The 17,958-nt window shown below is 34.7% G+C and overlaps 2 protein-coding genes across 4 annotated transcripts; one reads left to right on the forward strand and one right to left on the reverse strand.

The window, feature by feature from the left end:
- Positions 1–877: 877 nt before the first annotated feature.
- On the reverse strand, positions 878–9,309 carry LOC147399862 (thioredoxin-like protein AAED1, chloroplastic). Of its 2 annotated transcripts, XM_086445408.1 has the most exons (10): positions 9,055–9,309; positions 8,134–8,275; positions 7,972–8,017; positions 7,129–7,188; positions 6,320–6,356; positions 4,622–4,701; positions 3,658–3,749; positions 2,881–2,941; positions 1,489–1,561; positions 878–1,287 (listed from the first exon to the last, which is right to left on the reverse strand). In XM_086445408.1, exons 1-9 carry the CDS (start codon positions 9,257–9,259, stop codon positions 1,502–1,504), a joined length of 783 nt encoding a protein of 260 aa, XP_086301534.1. In that variant the 5' UTR covers positions 9,260–9,309; the 3' UTR covers positions 878–1,287; positions 1,489–1,501. The 2 variants fall into 2 exon arrangements, with proteins under 2 accessions (XP_086301534.1, XP_086301533.1); XM_086445407.1 differs by lacking the exon at positions 878–1,287 and having other exon boundaries at positions 1,291–1,561.
- A 237-nt stretch (positions 9,310–9,546) lies between these two features.
- LOC147399863 (hydrolase family protein / HAD-superfamily protein) lies at positions 9,547–17,743 on the forward strand. Of its 2 annotated transcripts, none has more exons than XM_086445403.1 (12): positions 9,547–9,705; positions 9,808–9,911; positions 10,368–10,403; positions 11,816–11,889; positions 12,023–12,063; positions 12,236–12,307; positions 12,429–12,630; positions 13,569–13,667; positions 14,117–14,184; positions 14,748–14,958; positions 15,093–15,176; positions 17,445–17,743. In XM_086445403.1, the coding sequence occupies exons 1-12, from the start codon at positions 9,593–9,595 to the stop codon at positions 17,502–17,504; spliced, it is 1,164 nt and encodes a 387-aa protein (XP_086301529.1). In that variant the 5' UTR covers positions 9,547–9,592; the 3' UTR covers positions 17,505–17,743. The 2 variants fall into 2 exon arrangements, with proteins under 2 accessions (XP_086301529.1, XP_086301528.1); XM_086445402.1 differs by having other exon boundaries at positions 9,547–9,704; positions 9,801–9,911.
- The last annotated feature ends 215 nt before the right edge of the window (positions 17,744–17,958 follow it).

Below are 17,958 nucleotides of genomic sequence, written 5' to 3' on the forward strand. Positions count from 1 at the left end.
AGAACTTTTTGAGGAAAAATTAACCTAGATTGAAGAGGTCGAATATGACATATCACCCTAACTTAGATCTTCTTCAGGGCTTAGATCCATAGTTGCAAAACAACTTTGAGGTCATGAGTTCAAACCCAGATTACCCATCAAAGTAAAAGAAAAAAAAACTTACCTATAACGACCAAGTACGCTCACCTTCAACCTTTAGACAAAAGCTCTTGGTTTTTCTTCTCAAAGTTAATCATAGAATTGTGCTGAGTGACCTCAAAATTGTACCTCATACCACACAACTTGACGTGAAAGTGTGTAAGAACCATAGATGCCTTTTGACTCGTATCTAAATGAAAGTATCTATGCTTACTACATACTTTCACGTGGGGATGTGCGATATGAGGTGCAATCTTGAGGTCGCTTCAGCATTATTCTTAATCATATTCAACCTCTAAGATAAAAGTTTTTATTCCCATCTTCAATCTTAAGAATTATGTCATTCAACCTTCAAACCTTAAGATTAAAAAAAAAATTCACTCAAGGTTGAAGAATATGCATTGAAAATTAGGTTAAATAGGTAAAATAATTTACCGGGTTGAAGAGCTTAATTTAAACTTTGGGAGAGAAATCAAAGATTTTTGTTCTAGAGTTTGCAAGGTAAAAACATTTGGGATCATTTTCTACTATTATTCCATAGTAGACCGAGGTCAAGGGGGATGTATAAGCATTTTGAAAATACTGGTATCTCAAATATTCACTAAAACATGGGAGACATGTCTAAACCACCATTTTTTCTAGGGTGGTGGTTTGGGTGGGAAAAATCAAGACAAGGGTATTTCGATCATTTTCTATTAGGTTCATCACTCACCATAAAATACTAGGCATATGATGACAGTTTGAAAACAGCAGGAGTATCTCAAATATTCACCAAAACCGGAGGAGTATATCTTAATTACCCATATTAAAATGTTACCAATAGTGTGGGTGTTTGGTTATAAAGAAAACTCGATTCTGGCATTGTAAGAGATACATTGTTCACCTTCTAGGGTTAGGGAATTTTGGAAAACTGGATGACCACACTTGACGTTGCACAGCTCAAAACTCAAATCCGTTGTGTGGCCAAGATTGTACACCACAGTTTTGGTGGAATCTAGAGATAAAGTTTTCATAGGAACTTCACCACGAAGCAAGTAATTGCTAATAAATACAGTATGATCCATGAACCAAAGCAAGTTAGCAACATTTGCGTGGTCAACACAACATTTGGGTCATGGTCTAGTGATTTGGATTTTGAGCTTCTTGAATCTGTTACATGTAAAATATATGAGAAGATTGTCAAAACTATAATGCCTTGTCAAGGGAAAATCACTTATACAAATTACTACATATATGCATGCAATTTACATCTCTATGAAACAAAATGTAAATTGTTACGCAGTGATACACTTAGTTATGAACATAGATTGTAATCACGAGATAGTTTTCTGCTATTAAATGAGAGCATACCTTGCTTGGTTCATTATGAGCAACATGCTTTCAAAATAACTTCAATATCTGGATCATCCCCAGCTTCTTTGTCCTATTAAAAATAACAAGGCTGGTTAATACAATAGGAAACATGTCGACAGAATTTGGGTTACATATCATTAGTACAATAATCAAACATGTACTTGTAATCTTCATGTCAGTATGGGTTTCTTTCCCCCAACACAAATGCTCATGACGCTTTTCCCTTGCTGAAAGAAACTGTTCAATTTACTCAATATGTATATTGAGTGGACAAAGCATGGCATTGCTTCTGAAGTTTAAAAAAACGTTTGTGTGGACATAGATGTCTGAGGTAAAAGTTAGTTGATCAACCTAGTTCAACTGTTAAGCACTGTCAACAGCTAGTTGTTGTCGTTTGTACACATTTTTCTTCACTTGGGTTAAGATGCGTTTTCCATATGTCCGTCAGTATTTCCTTGTAGGTATCCAACTATGAAGAATATGAAATTAATGTACCCCCTGTTTGCATAATTGAATAACAAAGATTTTGATAGTATCTTACGGAAAGCGTACTCCAGCAGATGGCTTAAACCCAAATAGGGCGCCTTTCTATTTACAGTGACATCCGTAGGGATCAAATTATATAATGCAGCCTCCCCCACACCCAAAAAAAAAAAAATGCACTTGAAACTCTTATTTTAAAGAAATTAATGATTTTTTTTTTTTTATATTTCAGATTGTCCAAGAACATTTGTCCCACTAAAGTCTTAAATTTTCAAGAAAAAGTATTGGAGGTTTTACAGCAAGGACAGGTCAAATTATGTCTAATGGCCTTTACATTGCAAGCGTACTAGTACTTGAGATATTTAACTCAACTAGTGTGTTAGGTGCTACATGCAAGAAACTCTTGATGACTGACACCAATTGATGCGTACTTGACACGTAACTCGATAATCAAATAGCAGAAGAAGATTAAATTGATGAAGATAAGAAAGTTGATCTCATTCAAGGGAGATCGAACCTCCAAAGTTAACCGATTCGTGGTGGTTAGTCTCCAAATCCAAAAGGACTCTAATAATAATTCTCTGCATATTTTATTCAGATTCACTAGTAGCTTAAATACAAGATTTCCCATGTTTTACAAGGCTTACACATTGGACCACTCCTACAAATTAGAAAAACTACCTCCTAAAACATCTCCACTACCCGTCACTCCTTATCTAAATTTCCTACTAAAAAGGAACTCTTTCCTTCTCAAAGTAAAACACCTAATTTCCATAATCTGAATCCTATTATTCTAAATGAAGTTAGAGCTTCAAGATTGACTAACTCACTACCATATTGGTGACGTTGATATGGTGTTCGTAGAAAAACATAAATAAAGGGGGGAAAAAAGAAGAAGAAGCTAACCTTGTGGATGTATGAGATGTTAGTTTTACCGGGACCTGCAACAATTATTCCTCCTTGCTGCCTGAATAAACAAGTGGAAACATAGCTAATTTTACCGATCTGAGAAATAGTGTCTACATTAAAACAAGTGGAAACAATTACTCCTCCTTTTAATACATCCCTTTCTTATTCCAGATAAATTGTTAAAAAGAAATCAAAGTACTCATTTAAAAAGGAAAAGAACGTTAAGTATTCTAAGAATAAACAATTAGAAAAGTCTCCTGAAACTCAGAGACTCCTCCTTGAGAAGCAAAGTGACGTAAAAAAAAAATTCAAGTCTACATACCCTTCCTTGTTCAGTGTCTTCATTTCCAACATATGTAAAAGATCATACCGGTTACAAGACTTACACAGAACTGAAATGTACTTCAATTTTGATTAGAAGAGCTTCAGTTATAGCTGTACTGGTACTATAATTGAAACACTTATAGAGCTGTAATTAGTACCTAAATGAGAATTACTTCTCTTTATTTATTTTATGTTTCTCAAAAGAAAATATTACAGTTACAGCAACAAAGAATATCAAAGAGTTGTTCTTGGTCTTCATTTTTAAAATTTAACAAATTCTTTACTATATTGGTAATTTTATTTACAAACTTAAATTTGTATTAGATGAAAGCATGTTTTGCCCTTTAGCTTCTAATTACTGTTGCAAAAATTTTCTTCTTTAAGGTGATACTTGTTAATCTCCTTGCAATTATGCATCTGTAAAGGATTTGTTCTAAGATGGTCACATACCAGCCACCTCTAGTCCTTGTGTCCTTTTCAAAGGAAAGCCCCCAGTCTTGTCTGTACCCTTCCATGTATGACTGTATTATCTTCAGACCTGCCTGGAATGCCATGAAAATAAATCGAATGGACAAACAAAAATGCAGTTAACAATGCCAAAACTATTCACAAATGTTATGCGTAAGAGCTTCTAATCCAATAAGAGGGGAGGGGGGAGGAATTGATGCAGGACGGTGGGAAAGAAGAAGAAAAAAAAAGGGGTGACTAGGAGATCAGATTTGGGCGACAATAGGAAAAGGGTTTCCAAAATCCCAATTGGCTATTGAGATGTAAAATGCAAAGTTTTGTAAATTACGATATTTTGATTAGGGTTGGATAAAGATTGAAGGATTAAGGGTTGAGATTTGTAGGAATAAAGAATGAAGAAAAAAAAACAAGATCAAAAGAAAAAAATAATGTTATCTTAGACTCACTCCAAAATGGCCTCACACCACACCCATTGTTAGGAAGATCAAAGCTCAAACTCTATTTTTATTCATCATTCTTTGTTTAAAAAAAACCCTAACACAATTTATATGTAAAGAAAATAAATCCAAGAATCCTAGTCAAACCAAAATTCCAAATAAATAACCTAATTTCATAATTTTCTCTCTCCTAATTTTTCAACCCAAATAAACTTAAATAAAAGACAAACTAAAATTACTAAACTGCCCATAAATATTATACTAAGACCATGGGCCAATAAAACATCAAAATAAGCCAAAAAACATAAAATTAAAGTCCTAAAATAGAAAACTAAATAAATAACTAATCTAAAATAATCCTAAGCGATAAATCTAGGCCAAAATAAGTGAAAACCTAAATAATTACAAATTTTTTGTTAGAATGCTTGACCGTTGACTTGATCTGCGTTCTGCATTAGAAATACCCCTTACTAGGGATCTTTATATAGAAAAAAATGTTTCTTAAATACCTTTGAAGTAAATGTGGTTGAAATCCCAGAAACAAAGCTAAATGCCTTATATGATGAGTAACTGGGATCTGCATACACTTCTGCACAAAAAAAAAAAAAAAGAAGAAGAAATAAAATGGAACTGTTATGGAGGTTCAATAGAGAGAAGAAAAGTAATGCAAGACTATCATCCAATTCAGGACAGCCAAAAAAGCTATTATCGTCGTAATCAAAGCCCTATGCCAAAAATTTGGGCATGGCTAAATGAGTCTCCTTCTCCATTCAATTCTATTACGGGATGAAATGAAGGATCAAGTTTCCTATTAGGAGCTGGTGAAGTTCTTACAAGGGATAATTTTATTAACAATTAGTCTATGTATAATATCACAAAACGATAATAGCATGAGACGGATTAGGAAAAGACTAATAAAGATAAAATCAGATATGAAAGCATTTAATGAAAATGTAGGAGTAGCTCCATTATGTGATAAAATAAAGGAGAGTGGGTTGAGATGGTTTGAGCATGTCCAACAAAGACAGAAGCTAGGAGCAGCGAGGACCCTGCAAGTCAAAGGTTCTAAAAGAGTGAGAGGGAGATCAAAAAGGACATCGATTGAGGCATTGAGAGAAGGCACATAGGCACTTGAATTAAGGAAAGACATGGCTTTAGGTAGAATTGATTGGAGAAACAAGAGTTGTTCAGCTGACCCAAATGGTTAGGATAAGGCTTTAATGATGTTGATGATGATGATGGTAGTGATCATGGATAAGTCTTTGAATACTGCTATGCTTTTGAAAAAAGTCCAAAGTTGATATTATCATTCGATAGGGAAAGTTTTGGTAAACTAGTGTTTCATGTGCAAGAATGGAAAAAAGCCTCAACCATCTTTTAATTCATTGGGTTGCTAGAAAGGTGTGGCCTTTCAATTCCTTTTTTGCTTTTCAGCATTTGGCTTCTTTTGGACGCTTCCTTCATTCGTGCTTTTGATGTTTCAAACCTGGTGCTTTGGAGCCTTCTCCGAAAGAGGGGGGATTTTGTGGGGAATGCTTCCATTTTCCTTTTGTTTGGCTATCTAGAAAGAATAGAACCGGAGAATTGTCGAAGAGAAGGAGAAATTTGTCTAGGATATCATCTTGTGGAGGTCAAGAGCCTTTTGTTCCTCTGGTGCTATCTGTATTCTGAGTTTTGAGTTCTTTTTAAAGATTTTGTATCTAAATGGGACCTTATAATAGAATAGACCGTAGCTAGTTTTTTTGGTACTGCATGTTCTTGTTGAGGATCCTTTCTCCTGAATGGGAAGGCCTCCTCATCCCCCACCTCTTTCTTTTATTTATAAAATTTCTTTATAATCATAAAAGATTTAAAAAAAAAAAAAATCTTTAAGTAATATAAATGGTAATTCCCATCTAGAAACAAAATATCAAGACATGGTACACATGTAGGAAGTCAAGGCCCACTATTTGATAAGTCAGTTATGAAAGATTTATGGGATTAAAATGTTTGTGGACACAAAAGAACTCAAGACACAATCCATCAAATGGAGAATCCTGAATTCCTGCATATGCACCATGTGCCATGACAGTGTTGTAGTTTATAGTAGTTGGATTACTGATTTACCCTGTCTGCTGATCCTCAAATGGATTTATCTTATTTCAGTTAAAACACTAGGTTTAGGACTCACGCTAAAGTTGAGATGATATGTACTTTCAGAAGCATACCTCCTTTGAATTTTGTTTGCTCGGAGAAAGCTTTTGCCTACACAAAGCATAGTCATAATAGTTGGAACAAAATTCAGTCTATTAATGTATGCAATAAATTGGTAAAACAGTGAAAACGAGTAGAGAGCAGGAAGTAATTCTAATAGTAGGAACAAAATTCAGTCTATTAATGTAAGCAATAAATTGTTAAAAAAGTGAAAACGAGTAGAGAGCAGGAAGTAATTCTAATAGCGCTGCAGATAGTAGATATGTCTTGCAGGAAAAATATCATTCAAATGTGCCGGATAAATGCAATGAGAAGACCTAGAAGATCAGGTATGTGTGCTCATTCACACGAAGGGAGATGAAAAGAAGGAACAGGCGAAAGGAATGGGATTGGGTGGGGTCAAAAAGTAAATGTTATGATTGAATAAAATAGGAAAAATCTATCTATAATATGGCATGGAGGCCACAAATAATGATAATTAGAGCTCACAGGAGAACGTGAGAAATTACAATGCTTTAAAATGTGTAATACATAAGAAACAATTGCTCAGACTACCAACTCTATCCAAGTATCAAGGGATTTTGATGGTTGTGGAATCTGAATGGACAGGAAGCCGAACGTATCTAAGTGTTTCCTCTTACCATCAGATAGAGACCTTTATCTATTTAGTGGTGACAACTCCAAGGAGAAATTTTTCTACATATAGACAATAGTGAATAATACCATGTTGATTACTATTCTAGGTAATACTATTGTTTCCTTAATATGCTTTGCTAGATTATATTGAATGGTAACTTAGTATTAGAACGGTACCATGCCGTACCTGATCAACACTACCCGGTCCAATCAAAACAAGTGATACTCCAGCTGCATCCATTTTATCCTGGATAAATAACAAACATAATATTAATTATGCATATGGATGTTAAAGGAACAATCAGTTTCCATCTATTATGTAGAATAATTGAGTCTACAAAGCCTTCTAAATCAAACATGGGTAATAAAGATACCCAAAATTTCTAGTGCAACAGTAAAACCTTTCATGTAAACCAACTTTTGGCGTCAAATTTTTGTTGGTAAAAGAGCAAAAGTTATCCATCATTTAACAAAGAAAAAGAAGAAAGATTCTCCACTACAATAGCTAATCTTTAGAAGCTAAATACTCAGCGTGTTGCACAAGGATAAGCATAACTCTTACACTTCCCTTAGTTTTGTCACGTTTTGACTATTTCAGAGAACCTTCTTACTTGGAAACAGACATGGCACACACATTGACAACTCGTCAGTAATGAACTTATAGGCACTACAAGGCGGCATGTGCAAACACACATGTATCAAAAGGTCTTTATTTGTTATTTAAAATATTGATTAAATTGAAGATTACACAGTAAAAAAAAAAATACTTTTGTAATTTTGAAAACTAACCAACGTGATCATATGGTTGTCGGTTGAAATTTTCTTGGTTTTAAACCAAAATGACCCTAATTATATTAAGTTTAAATGTGAAGATGGGAGCATTTGTGAGATCCAAATTTTGGTGTTGAACCACTTCTATTCTACCGTCTCTCATTATAATAGTAAAGATGTAAAGGGCCTTCCAGAATTATTTTCACTCCAAATAACTAGCTCATTAACCTTCTATATTTCTATGATAAGTATAATTCACCTTTACAGAAGCAAGATAATCAGCTCGTTTTCGACAGAGGACACATCTGCGGTGGACAAAACAGAAAAGAGCAAAATTTTACCTCTGAAAGAAAATTTATATCTAAAAGCATAAATTTGCATGACTTTGGATGGAAAGAAGTGAAACTAAAAGACTAATTACCCAAAATGGCGAGCGAATGCAACTACAGCTTTCCTATCTTTCCACAGATCAGATATTGCAAACTCTCTTCCATTCAAATCAAACACATACACCTTGTCCAGTAAACTCGCGGTATCTTCACTTGTAAGAGGAGATGCACTTCCTATTCATATAAGTGAACATAGAGCTTAGAGAACCAAGGACCTTCGCTAAGTTCAACATACAAAACAACTCTACTTGAATTCAATTACTAAAAAAAAAAGGTAGTCCAATTAATAGATTTTGGAAATAATACAACATTTAAATACCTTGAAAATCATTAAAGATATAAAGATCAAAATTAGATAAGCCCCTTTTTCATGTCTGCAGAATCAGTAACCATTTTGGGTTTAGACAGAGGTATCGTTGAAACCCACAAAGAAAACCTTAATGTAAACAATGGGTCCCATTAAAAAAATCTCTGTAAAGTTGACATGGACGCAGCCGCAGATGACCAACTTGTTCGTATTGGGGTGACATCGATTTCAGGTTAATAAAGTATCAAACTTTCGATGCTGTAAAAATATATTATTAAATTTCGGAAAATAAAATAATCCTAGAACCAACTTGAATTCATAAATAGAATTAAAACATACATGTTCAAGTCAAGATTGAGCTGAAATTATGGAACCAAATCCATGTGGAAGTTCACGGTAGATTGCACAATTGGTGATTAAAACATCTTCAGAATCACTAGAGCTCAAATCCACAAATATCAATGAAAAAAAAAAACTTGGAAGATCAACCAAAAGAATTAAGCCTCAGATGTATAAAAAATGGATTGAACCAACAAGAACCCTAATTCTGATTAGTCTTGTTCGCCATTTTCTCAAACAATCCGGCTTCAAAAATAAGTTAGAAACAAATAGATCGAAAAAATAATTAAAGGAAAGAGAGACTTACCAGGGGAGTTGGAGATTGCAGAAACAGTGATGCGATTCTGCCCTAGAGTGAATCTGGACCGTCGGTTACTATCTTCGAGATTGACGGAGAAGTTTAGAGTCCCTAGAGATGTATATCTAACAAATGAACCAGTTGCAGAGTTACAGTTCTTCTCATTCGATCGAACAATACTCGTTAATGGAGTTGTACGGATGAGAATCGCCATGGATGTTTGAGCTCTGGAAACTGAAGACGACGAAGACCGGAAGACGTTATGGCCGTTATTTTCTGTTGGATTAGCGGTCTAAAATTTTGACACGTGGCAAATTATGTGAAGTACACGTGTACGTAGGATGGATTAGTTAACTTTTTTGGGTTTTATTGAGGTACCCTGTGATTTTGTTTAAATTATAGATTCCCCCAAAGTCTTCTCTGAGATACTAATATGTAATTTTGACATACCCCTCCTATTTTGGTGTATATTTGCTATATACCCCTAGTACTTAATCCTGTAAGTGAAGAAACCTTTCATGGCCGATTTCTAATTCGAAGGGAGAAAATGAGGTTTCGGATCGTATCTAGGGTTTTGCAGAGAAGAACCAGAGAGCAATTGTCTTCGAATCGCTTTGAAACTTCACGTTCGTTCTCTCAGCTTCACTCGAAACCCGAAAGGTGCATTTTTTTCCTCCATTGTTTCCTGTAATCTTCTATTCTTAGATTCTTAAAAAACTCTTCAAAATCTATTTTTATCGATTCTGCGATTACTTGCTACAGGCCTTCTTTTGGAATCGCATTTGATATCGATGGAGTTATTATCAGAGGGCATACTCCAATAGGAGGTTCTCCTCAAGCACTAAGAAGACTATACGGAGATTCTGGTAAGAAACCCAAACCTAATTTAATATTTTTATGAAATTTATCTGAATTTTTTTCTCGGAGTTGTAAATGCTTCTGCATTATTAGTTTAATTACGAAGAATTTGAAATTTACATCATTCAATCAAGAAGAGCTCATGGTTAAAGACTCGATCTTTTTTATTTTTCTATTTTTTGCGGACACAGATCTTAAAATTTATTCTCGAGCGAAAGAATCTCAATTTGTTTTTTATTTTATTTGGTGTTTGTTTGAATTCTAAATGCTTCTTTAATAACAATGAATTTGAAATTTACATCATTCAATCACGAATAGCTCCAATGGTTAAAGACTCGATTTTGTTGATGCTATTCTAAAGGGATCAATTTTCTTTTTTAAAAGAAGTATTTGATGGGTCACATCGTTTCTTACTTTGGTTTCTTGTTGAAGAATGATCTCATTAGAACATTTTGTCTCTGCAGGCACTTTGGGGATTCCATTTCTTTTCTTGACGAATGGTGAGTCATGTTAATTATTTTGTTCCATCAAGCTAAAAATAGGTTGCATAACATGCAAATTTTTTTTGGGTGAATTAATATTTCATGAGCTGAAAATGAGTTATTTACGATTCTGGCCACTTTTCATTTTAATTACCAAAACGTGAACAATCACATTTTCGTTAAAAAAAAAAAAATCAGAACAAAGTGACTATTTCACAGGTTTAAAGTGAAATTGTCACTTTAAACCTGCCAAATAGTCACTTTACGTTTTGGTAATTAATATGAACAGTGAGCTGGAATCGTAAATTCGTCAAAAGTTGATCACTTTTCGTAAATATCTCCTTCTTTTTGTACCACAGATACCATTTGTGGACATGGTTTTGAATATTGGTTTCGCATTTTGTCTCATATGGACTAGTCATCTTGGTATCTTGGACGGTTTTGAAGAAGAAGAATTGGGCTTAGACTGGTCGCTCAGTTGGTTGACATATTGCAATTTGCAACCTCAACTTTGAGGTTGTGGATTCAAGACCAGCTTACAATAAAAAAAATAATGGTTTTGATTTCTTGGAGGTATTTTGAGATGACTTAGGCAAGTCATCTCTGTCTCTGGTGATTTTTAAAATCATGTCTGTGGGATGATTTCACATGGATGAATAGATCCTATTTTAAAAATGTTCAATGAATCATCTATTAGTGCTAAGTTCTATATCTTTTCCCTTGTCTTAGTAAGGTTTCCTAGGCTTCAAGTCCAGCTTACCCATAAAAAAAAATGAGAGATTTTTTTAGATGATTTGGGGGGACTCGTTTTGGTCTTGGGCAATTTTTAAAACCATGTTTGTGGGATGATTTCACATAGATGAATAAATTCAATGAATTATCTAATAATACTAAGTTCTATATGTTTTTCCTCATCTTATTAAGGTTTTCTGGACTTAGCAACAAGAGGAAGGAAATTCACAAGGCTTATGCTCACACCTCAATTCTTCTACATCCTCAAATGATTGTATTTATAACAGCATTTAATAATCTGACAAATCGTAGTCTCGATACCCATATCATATTTTGAGTTTTTTCACATGCTATGTTGGTCTTATATTTCTGAATTTCAATCATCTTTAACAAAACGAACAATTGCAGTTGCTTTCATTCACCGATCAATAGTATGGGATCCAATTATTTAAGATGTCCAGGTGAATAGCCTATAGTATGGATGTCTTCCATGCTATGCTATTCATTTCCTACTAGTTTTTGGATTTGATATCTGGATAGTTTTCCAATCTTTTTCTTTTTTTCATCGATTTTCCTTTCCATGTACACAATTTGAACACTGTTTCTCATCATGTAAATGGTTTTTGGATCTTAATTATCTATTAACAATTCTTAAAGGAATGACATAGACTAATGCATATTGTCTCTCTATTTGATAGGAGGTGGCATCCCGGAATCTAAACGAGCTTTGGAACTAAGTGAACTCTTGGGGCTTAACATTTTACCTTTACAGGTGTTGTTCCGCTGAAGCTAACATTGTCATAAACTAGTCTGGATGAGCTTTTCCATAATCATATCTCATTCGACCATTGTTTGACTGCTTCACGTCTTTGATATAGCTCCTTGTAATTATTCCTTTGATACAGGTTGTACAGGGCCATTCACCTTTCAAAAATCTGGTAAACAGGTGTACATCTTGACTGAATTATGATTATGCTTGTTATTTACTATGCTATCGTTTCCATCTGAATGATAAAAGAGCGTCACTTCCATCAGCTATGAAATCTGGGACTGTCATCGTTGTATTGTCTTATTGTCATTATCTTATGTCTAAGTCAATGGCGACTTGCTTTCTGCAGGTTTGAGAATGAATTCATCATTGCTGTTGGGAAAGGGGAACCAGATACAGTCATGTCTGAATATGGATTTAAGTGAGTTCTTTTCCTGATTGTATTGGTTTGATTACTTTCGGATCTTTGAAAGTTCAATTTCATTACAACTTTTATGTAAACCTGATTTGATATGAGTTTTGTGCCTGAATCTTATTTACAGAAATGTTCTTTCAATAGATGAGTATGCATCATACTTTGGTGATATTGATCCCCTGTCTCAGTATAAGAATTGGACTGTTAAGAAAGAATTTACTAAGAACAGAACCTCCAAGGAGACGGCCCCAATATACAATGTTTTCTCAGATAGAATTCAAGCTACATTTATTGTCAGTGATCCTGTTGACTGGGGGAGGGACATCCAGGTTTTCCTCCTAAACCTCGAGGACTTGTGTTAAACTTGTGGCCATAATTTCATGGTATGTGTTGTTTTACTCAAACAATAGTAATAACGCACTGAGAACCATTGTATTCTTTTGTTGGGAGAAGAATCTGAGTAAGACCATGGTGCTTTCAATAGATTGCTCCAGGCTACAGGTTTCTGTTTAGCAAAAAATTTCAGTGAAACAGTGATAAACGAATCAAATCACTCCAAAATTCTGTGATGAAGAAACTTTCATATGCACATTCGAGGCAATGAGGAACAAAAATAAATTATTGGCCTGGAAAAGAAACTGACATGGAACAACAACAATTCCACAAGTGCTGACATCAAGCACCAAGCTTACCTGTTGAACTGCAGATAAGGGACAACGCCCTTTCTTTGATCACTCATAATTCTATGCACAAAATCCTTTACCCTCTAAAACAAAGTTAGACTTTCTCTGGAAGTTCTAGTTGCTATTAATCAGATGTTTATGCATCATGAACTATGAGATGTTTCCTCTCTTTTTGTGTGTGTGTGTGTATGCGGAAACAAGAACAACCTAAGTGCTGACATCTAGCACCAAGTTTTACCTATAGAACTGTGCAAAAAGGGCAACAAGGCCTCTTTTATAACTCCTAATTCTATCTGCAGACAACTGTACCCTAGAAACCAAAGTTAGACCTTCTCCGGAAATTCTAGTTGATTTCGCTAGGAATCATGTGTTTATACCTCTTTTGCAATATGAGCATTTCATCATGAACTATGAGGGGTGTGTGTGTGTGTGTGTTTTAGTTAAAATCCATGCTTTTTTCCGTGGGAGTTCTGAATTTCTTAATGTATGCTTGGTATTACTTTACCTTCTCTAGGAAGACATTGATCCTGTTCAATATTTATTTTTCTGCTAAAGGCTTTGAACTGATTTAAGAATCGCCTTAGGTTCTTTGTGATATTTTAAGGACTGGTGGTCTTCCTGGAAAGGAGATTGGGCATCATCCACCACCTTTATATTTTGCAAATGATGATCTCGAATACCAGGTATGTTGAGGTGTTAGCTCTAGGTTGGTTTTTTGAACGATATGTTTTCTCATTTATGTAACAAGATCTATTAATAGCAATAGCATAACCACAAATTAACCTGGAAGGTCAAAAGAAAAATGGGCCTAAAATCCAGATAAAGGTCTGTTGATTTAATGTCTAAAGATCATTCTATAAAGTTGGTATTGGGCTAGGAGATCACCTAGTGAAACCCATCAATGTCAGGTCTTTTCCACCAATACATGTACCATGTGTCTGTCATTTGTACACTGGTTACAGTTTTTATGTAGAAAATGGTCTTCTCTTCTGTTTCTTCATGAACTATTTTTTTCCCGTAAGCCTCATAATGTCTTTGAAATGCTTCAGATATTAGAAAAATAGGATTCATAGTTTAGTGTTTGATTTATTTCTGAAAACGATATGTGCTGACCGAGCACCACTCAAAACAGGCTGCGTTTCCTTCAGAACGTCTTGGTTTGGGTGCTTTCAGGATTGCTCTCGAGGCTGTATTCAACAGGTAATGCTATAGCATGTGATCAAAGAGGAGTACTAGAGTGCACCCAGGTTATTTTCTTGAGTATCATAAGATTAGGTTAACCCCTTGACCGTAAGTCAACGTTGCTTTTTCTTGATAGTTAATGGTGAAATTTTGAATTTTTTTTCTTCCAAATTTTGATTTAGTAATGTAAGTATTTGAAGAGCATTTAAAAATAATAATAATATCACCAATTTAACAGGGGATGTTTCTAAAATACCCTTTTCTTTTTCAGTACTGTTACTGTTGCCCATAAATTTATTGACCACACAAAATCAAGCAAACTAAACAGATGGTTGTAGTTATCTCAATTGTCGTAATTTTTAAGACTATTATGGGTTGATAATACATGCTCGTTGGAGCTCGAATAGCTAAGAACCGACTATATCATTATTAGCTGTTGCAGGACCTTCATGGGGGTTGTCCCACAAATTCTGTAACTTGAGCATGAATAACAGCACTTCCATGTGAACATTTGTGTGGCATGGAAGAAGTTGGAACTTGGAATTATGCACTAGTCTCACACATTTTGCTTTAATATGCAGAATTCACCCAAAAGCTTTGGAGTATACATCTTTTGGGAAACCAAATCCATTTGTATTCAAGAATGCAGAAGCTATACTGAAACAACTTCTGCTGTCCATTCATCATGGTAATCGTGTTGCGAGTAGTAATGAAGACAGTGGACATCAACCTTTCAAAACCTTGTATATGGTTGGAGATAACCCTTCAGTCGACATCAAAGGTGCACGGCAGGTATGTCCCTTAGAACTCTGGTTCTACCTGTTTGTTTACATAAAACTTTTATGTCATTATCGAAATTAAATGGCACATTTATATTCAACTTTATCAAGGATAAATGACTGATAATCCCATTGTTTGCTTTTCAGGCAGGACATCCCTGGTTTTCTATTTTGACAAGGACGGGAGTTTTCAAGGGAAAAGAAAATCATGCAGAGTTTCCAGCAGATCTGGTAGGTTGAATCGTGCATTCCCAATAGAAGCAAATGTAGTACCTATATTCTGCAATATGAGTGAACAATCATATACTCTAACCGCTAGGGGTTGGCATAGTGGCAAGCTGAGCCTTGATTAGCTCCTCAGGAAGGGTAGGTCAAATGTTTGAAACCCCACGAAGCAATGAATTCCTTGGGGCCACCCTCTAGGGTCCGGTTGACCCTCGACTCAACCAGTTGCATGTAGGACTTTCCGAGGGGGCGGTACGTCTGACCGTGGGATTAATCTCACCCGAAGGGTGGGGTAACCCACGATAAGTAAATATATATATCCCTATTTTTTTTTTTTTTTTAATAATCCAATCAATACTCAGTTTAAATTTTTGGAAAAATATAACCGTGCTTCCTGGGAAGTACTCAAAATTTGCTCTTCTTTGATTGAAAGATCAAACAAAGTCATTATATCGACATGAATGAATCTGTGCTAGTCACTTCCTCTTTTTCTAGAAGGAACTGCAATGCTCCACTTAAGCAATATACATTTTTTCCTTATATTATTTATCAATGTGATTTTTTAATTTTCTCATGAAAACAAAGTGAGCCTACACAATTTCCTAGCAAATTTTCTTTTCAAATGGAGTGGTGAAAAATGAGTTTCAAGTTACAATTGGTTTACATCAGGGATCAACTTTGAATCTATATTTGTTTGATATGATTATAAATGAAGTAACTTCTTATATTCAAGAACATGTACCTTGGTATATGTTGTCTGTGGATAATGTAATATCATTTCATGAGACCAAGAGGGAGTCAACATAAACTAGAATTATGGAAAGAGGTGTTGGAGTACAAGAGCTTTAAATAAGTAGAACCTAGACCTAGTACGTGGAGTGTGAATTTAGCACTAACATTCAGGAAGAGGAATGCCTAGTAAACAATTGTTGGTCGAGAAATTCCTCGAAGTGATGGCAAGATTTGGTGGGGGGGGGGGAGGAATAAATTGGCAAGGGAAAATTTTGGAAAAAATAGACAGTCGGGAAAATTGAAAATTATTAATTATAGAAAATGTAAAAATATGTATTTCATATATTAAATAATAAAACTACTAAAAACTATTAAATGAAAAAAACTGTGATGTTTTTCACTAGACCTGAAGCGGTCAATATATATATTTTTAATCTCAGGTCTATTAAATAAGGATGGGGAAATTAAGGAAGAAGCTGCCAATAGCATCAGAGTTAGATGGTTAAAGTGGAGGTGTGCTTCTAGAGAGTGCTTTGTGATAGACACACACCGATCAAATTAAAAGAGAATTTTTTTATTAGATGACAGTAAGACCAGTTACGGTTTATGGAGCTAAATGTTGGGCAGTCAAGAAGTATCATATAATAAAGGGTCTTGTTAGCGTGTACCCTAAGGTGCATGTTAAAGTGCATTAAATACACTTCAGGAATAAGCATATGATTTTTGGTAAAAATAATAATTTTGATGGCAATTTTGGTACAAATGTCAAAACCCAAGGTGTATTTAATGCACTTTAACGTGTGCCCTTAGGGCACATTTTAACAAAACCGTATAATAAATTGAGTAAAGCAGAGCTGAGAATGTTGTGATGGATAGGTAAAAAGATTAGGACGAATAAAATTAGAAATGAACACAATGTGAGAAAATGTAGAAGCTCATGTAGGCCATAAAGTAAAAGAAAGTTGGCCGACATGGTTTGGGTATGCCAGTCTCAATTAGAAGAAATATTCAAGTTGAAGGTTCTAAAAGAACAAGAGGAAGATCCAAACGAGCGTGGATTGATATAGAGAAAGAGGATATGAACACTTTCAAAAACAAAATATGTGGCTTTGGACATAGTGGAATGGAGGAACATGATTCGTTTAGCCAACTCTAATCTAATAACCGTTATCTACTTTATGTGTACCTAGAGACTCTAGGTTCTTTGTATAAAGATGAACCCATGAAATTAATCTTTTGTCACTTGGATTGGCTACCTGATCAGGAATCGTATATCAAACTAGATTTTTTGTTCTTATAGTGTAACAAACCATATCTCCAATATTGTATCTTAGAATCTCTTTTCTTGCTTCCAAGAGTTCTCAGACTTGTGCATCGTTTTACATGATTTCTATTAAGGTGAATGTGATAATATGTTCATTTTTTTCTCTACTTCAGTTTTATTTATTTAAGTTGACCATTAGATGTCTGCCAAGCGAGAAGAATAATTGTTTTTCAGCGTTATAGTTGCCACTAAATTTATCTTGGTTGGTGCTTCTGCAGGTTGTCGACACTGTTGCAGAAGCAGTAGATTACATCTTGAGAAAGGAATGCATTTCATAGCCTATGACATGACCTGTTCTTTTATTAGTTAGCCTTCTTTTACATTTAAACAAAAATGGTTCAAATATAAAGAAAGAGGTGCAGGTAAGGCAAGGTAAGCAGATGGCATTACTTGTTTAGTATGTAATAGTTTTGACTGAACCCATAAGATGGTTCATGTAACTTGCAGAAACAATGAGAAGAATTGCTTTGTAAGACCAGTTTTTCTGGAAATTAATAAATTCTCTTTTTGGTTTAAATCGGGTTATTTCTCTGTAGTTAGAAAGACAAAATCACACCAAACCAATTCTTTCCTCTTCATTCAATTTTACAGGTTTAACTAACTACATTGGCAACTAATAATATCTGTAAGGAGAAACCCTTGTTTCAATCTGGATAAGGTGGACTGGACAGACGTTCAAGCACTCTTATTCCATTGACTTGACACAAAATCAAGAGATGACACCCAATCTGA

The sequence above is a fragment of the Akebia trifoliata genome, chromosome 6 (assembly GCF_017979445.1).
Source record: "Akebia trifoliata isolate Shusen 1 chromosome 6, ASM1797944v1, whole genome shotgun sequence".
Lineage (NCBI taxonomy): Eukaryota > Viridiplantae > Streptophyta > Magnoliopsida > Ranunculales > Lardizabalaceae > Akebia > Akebia trifoliata.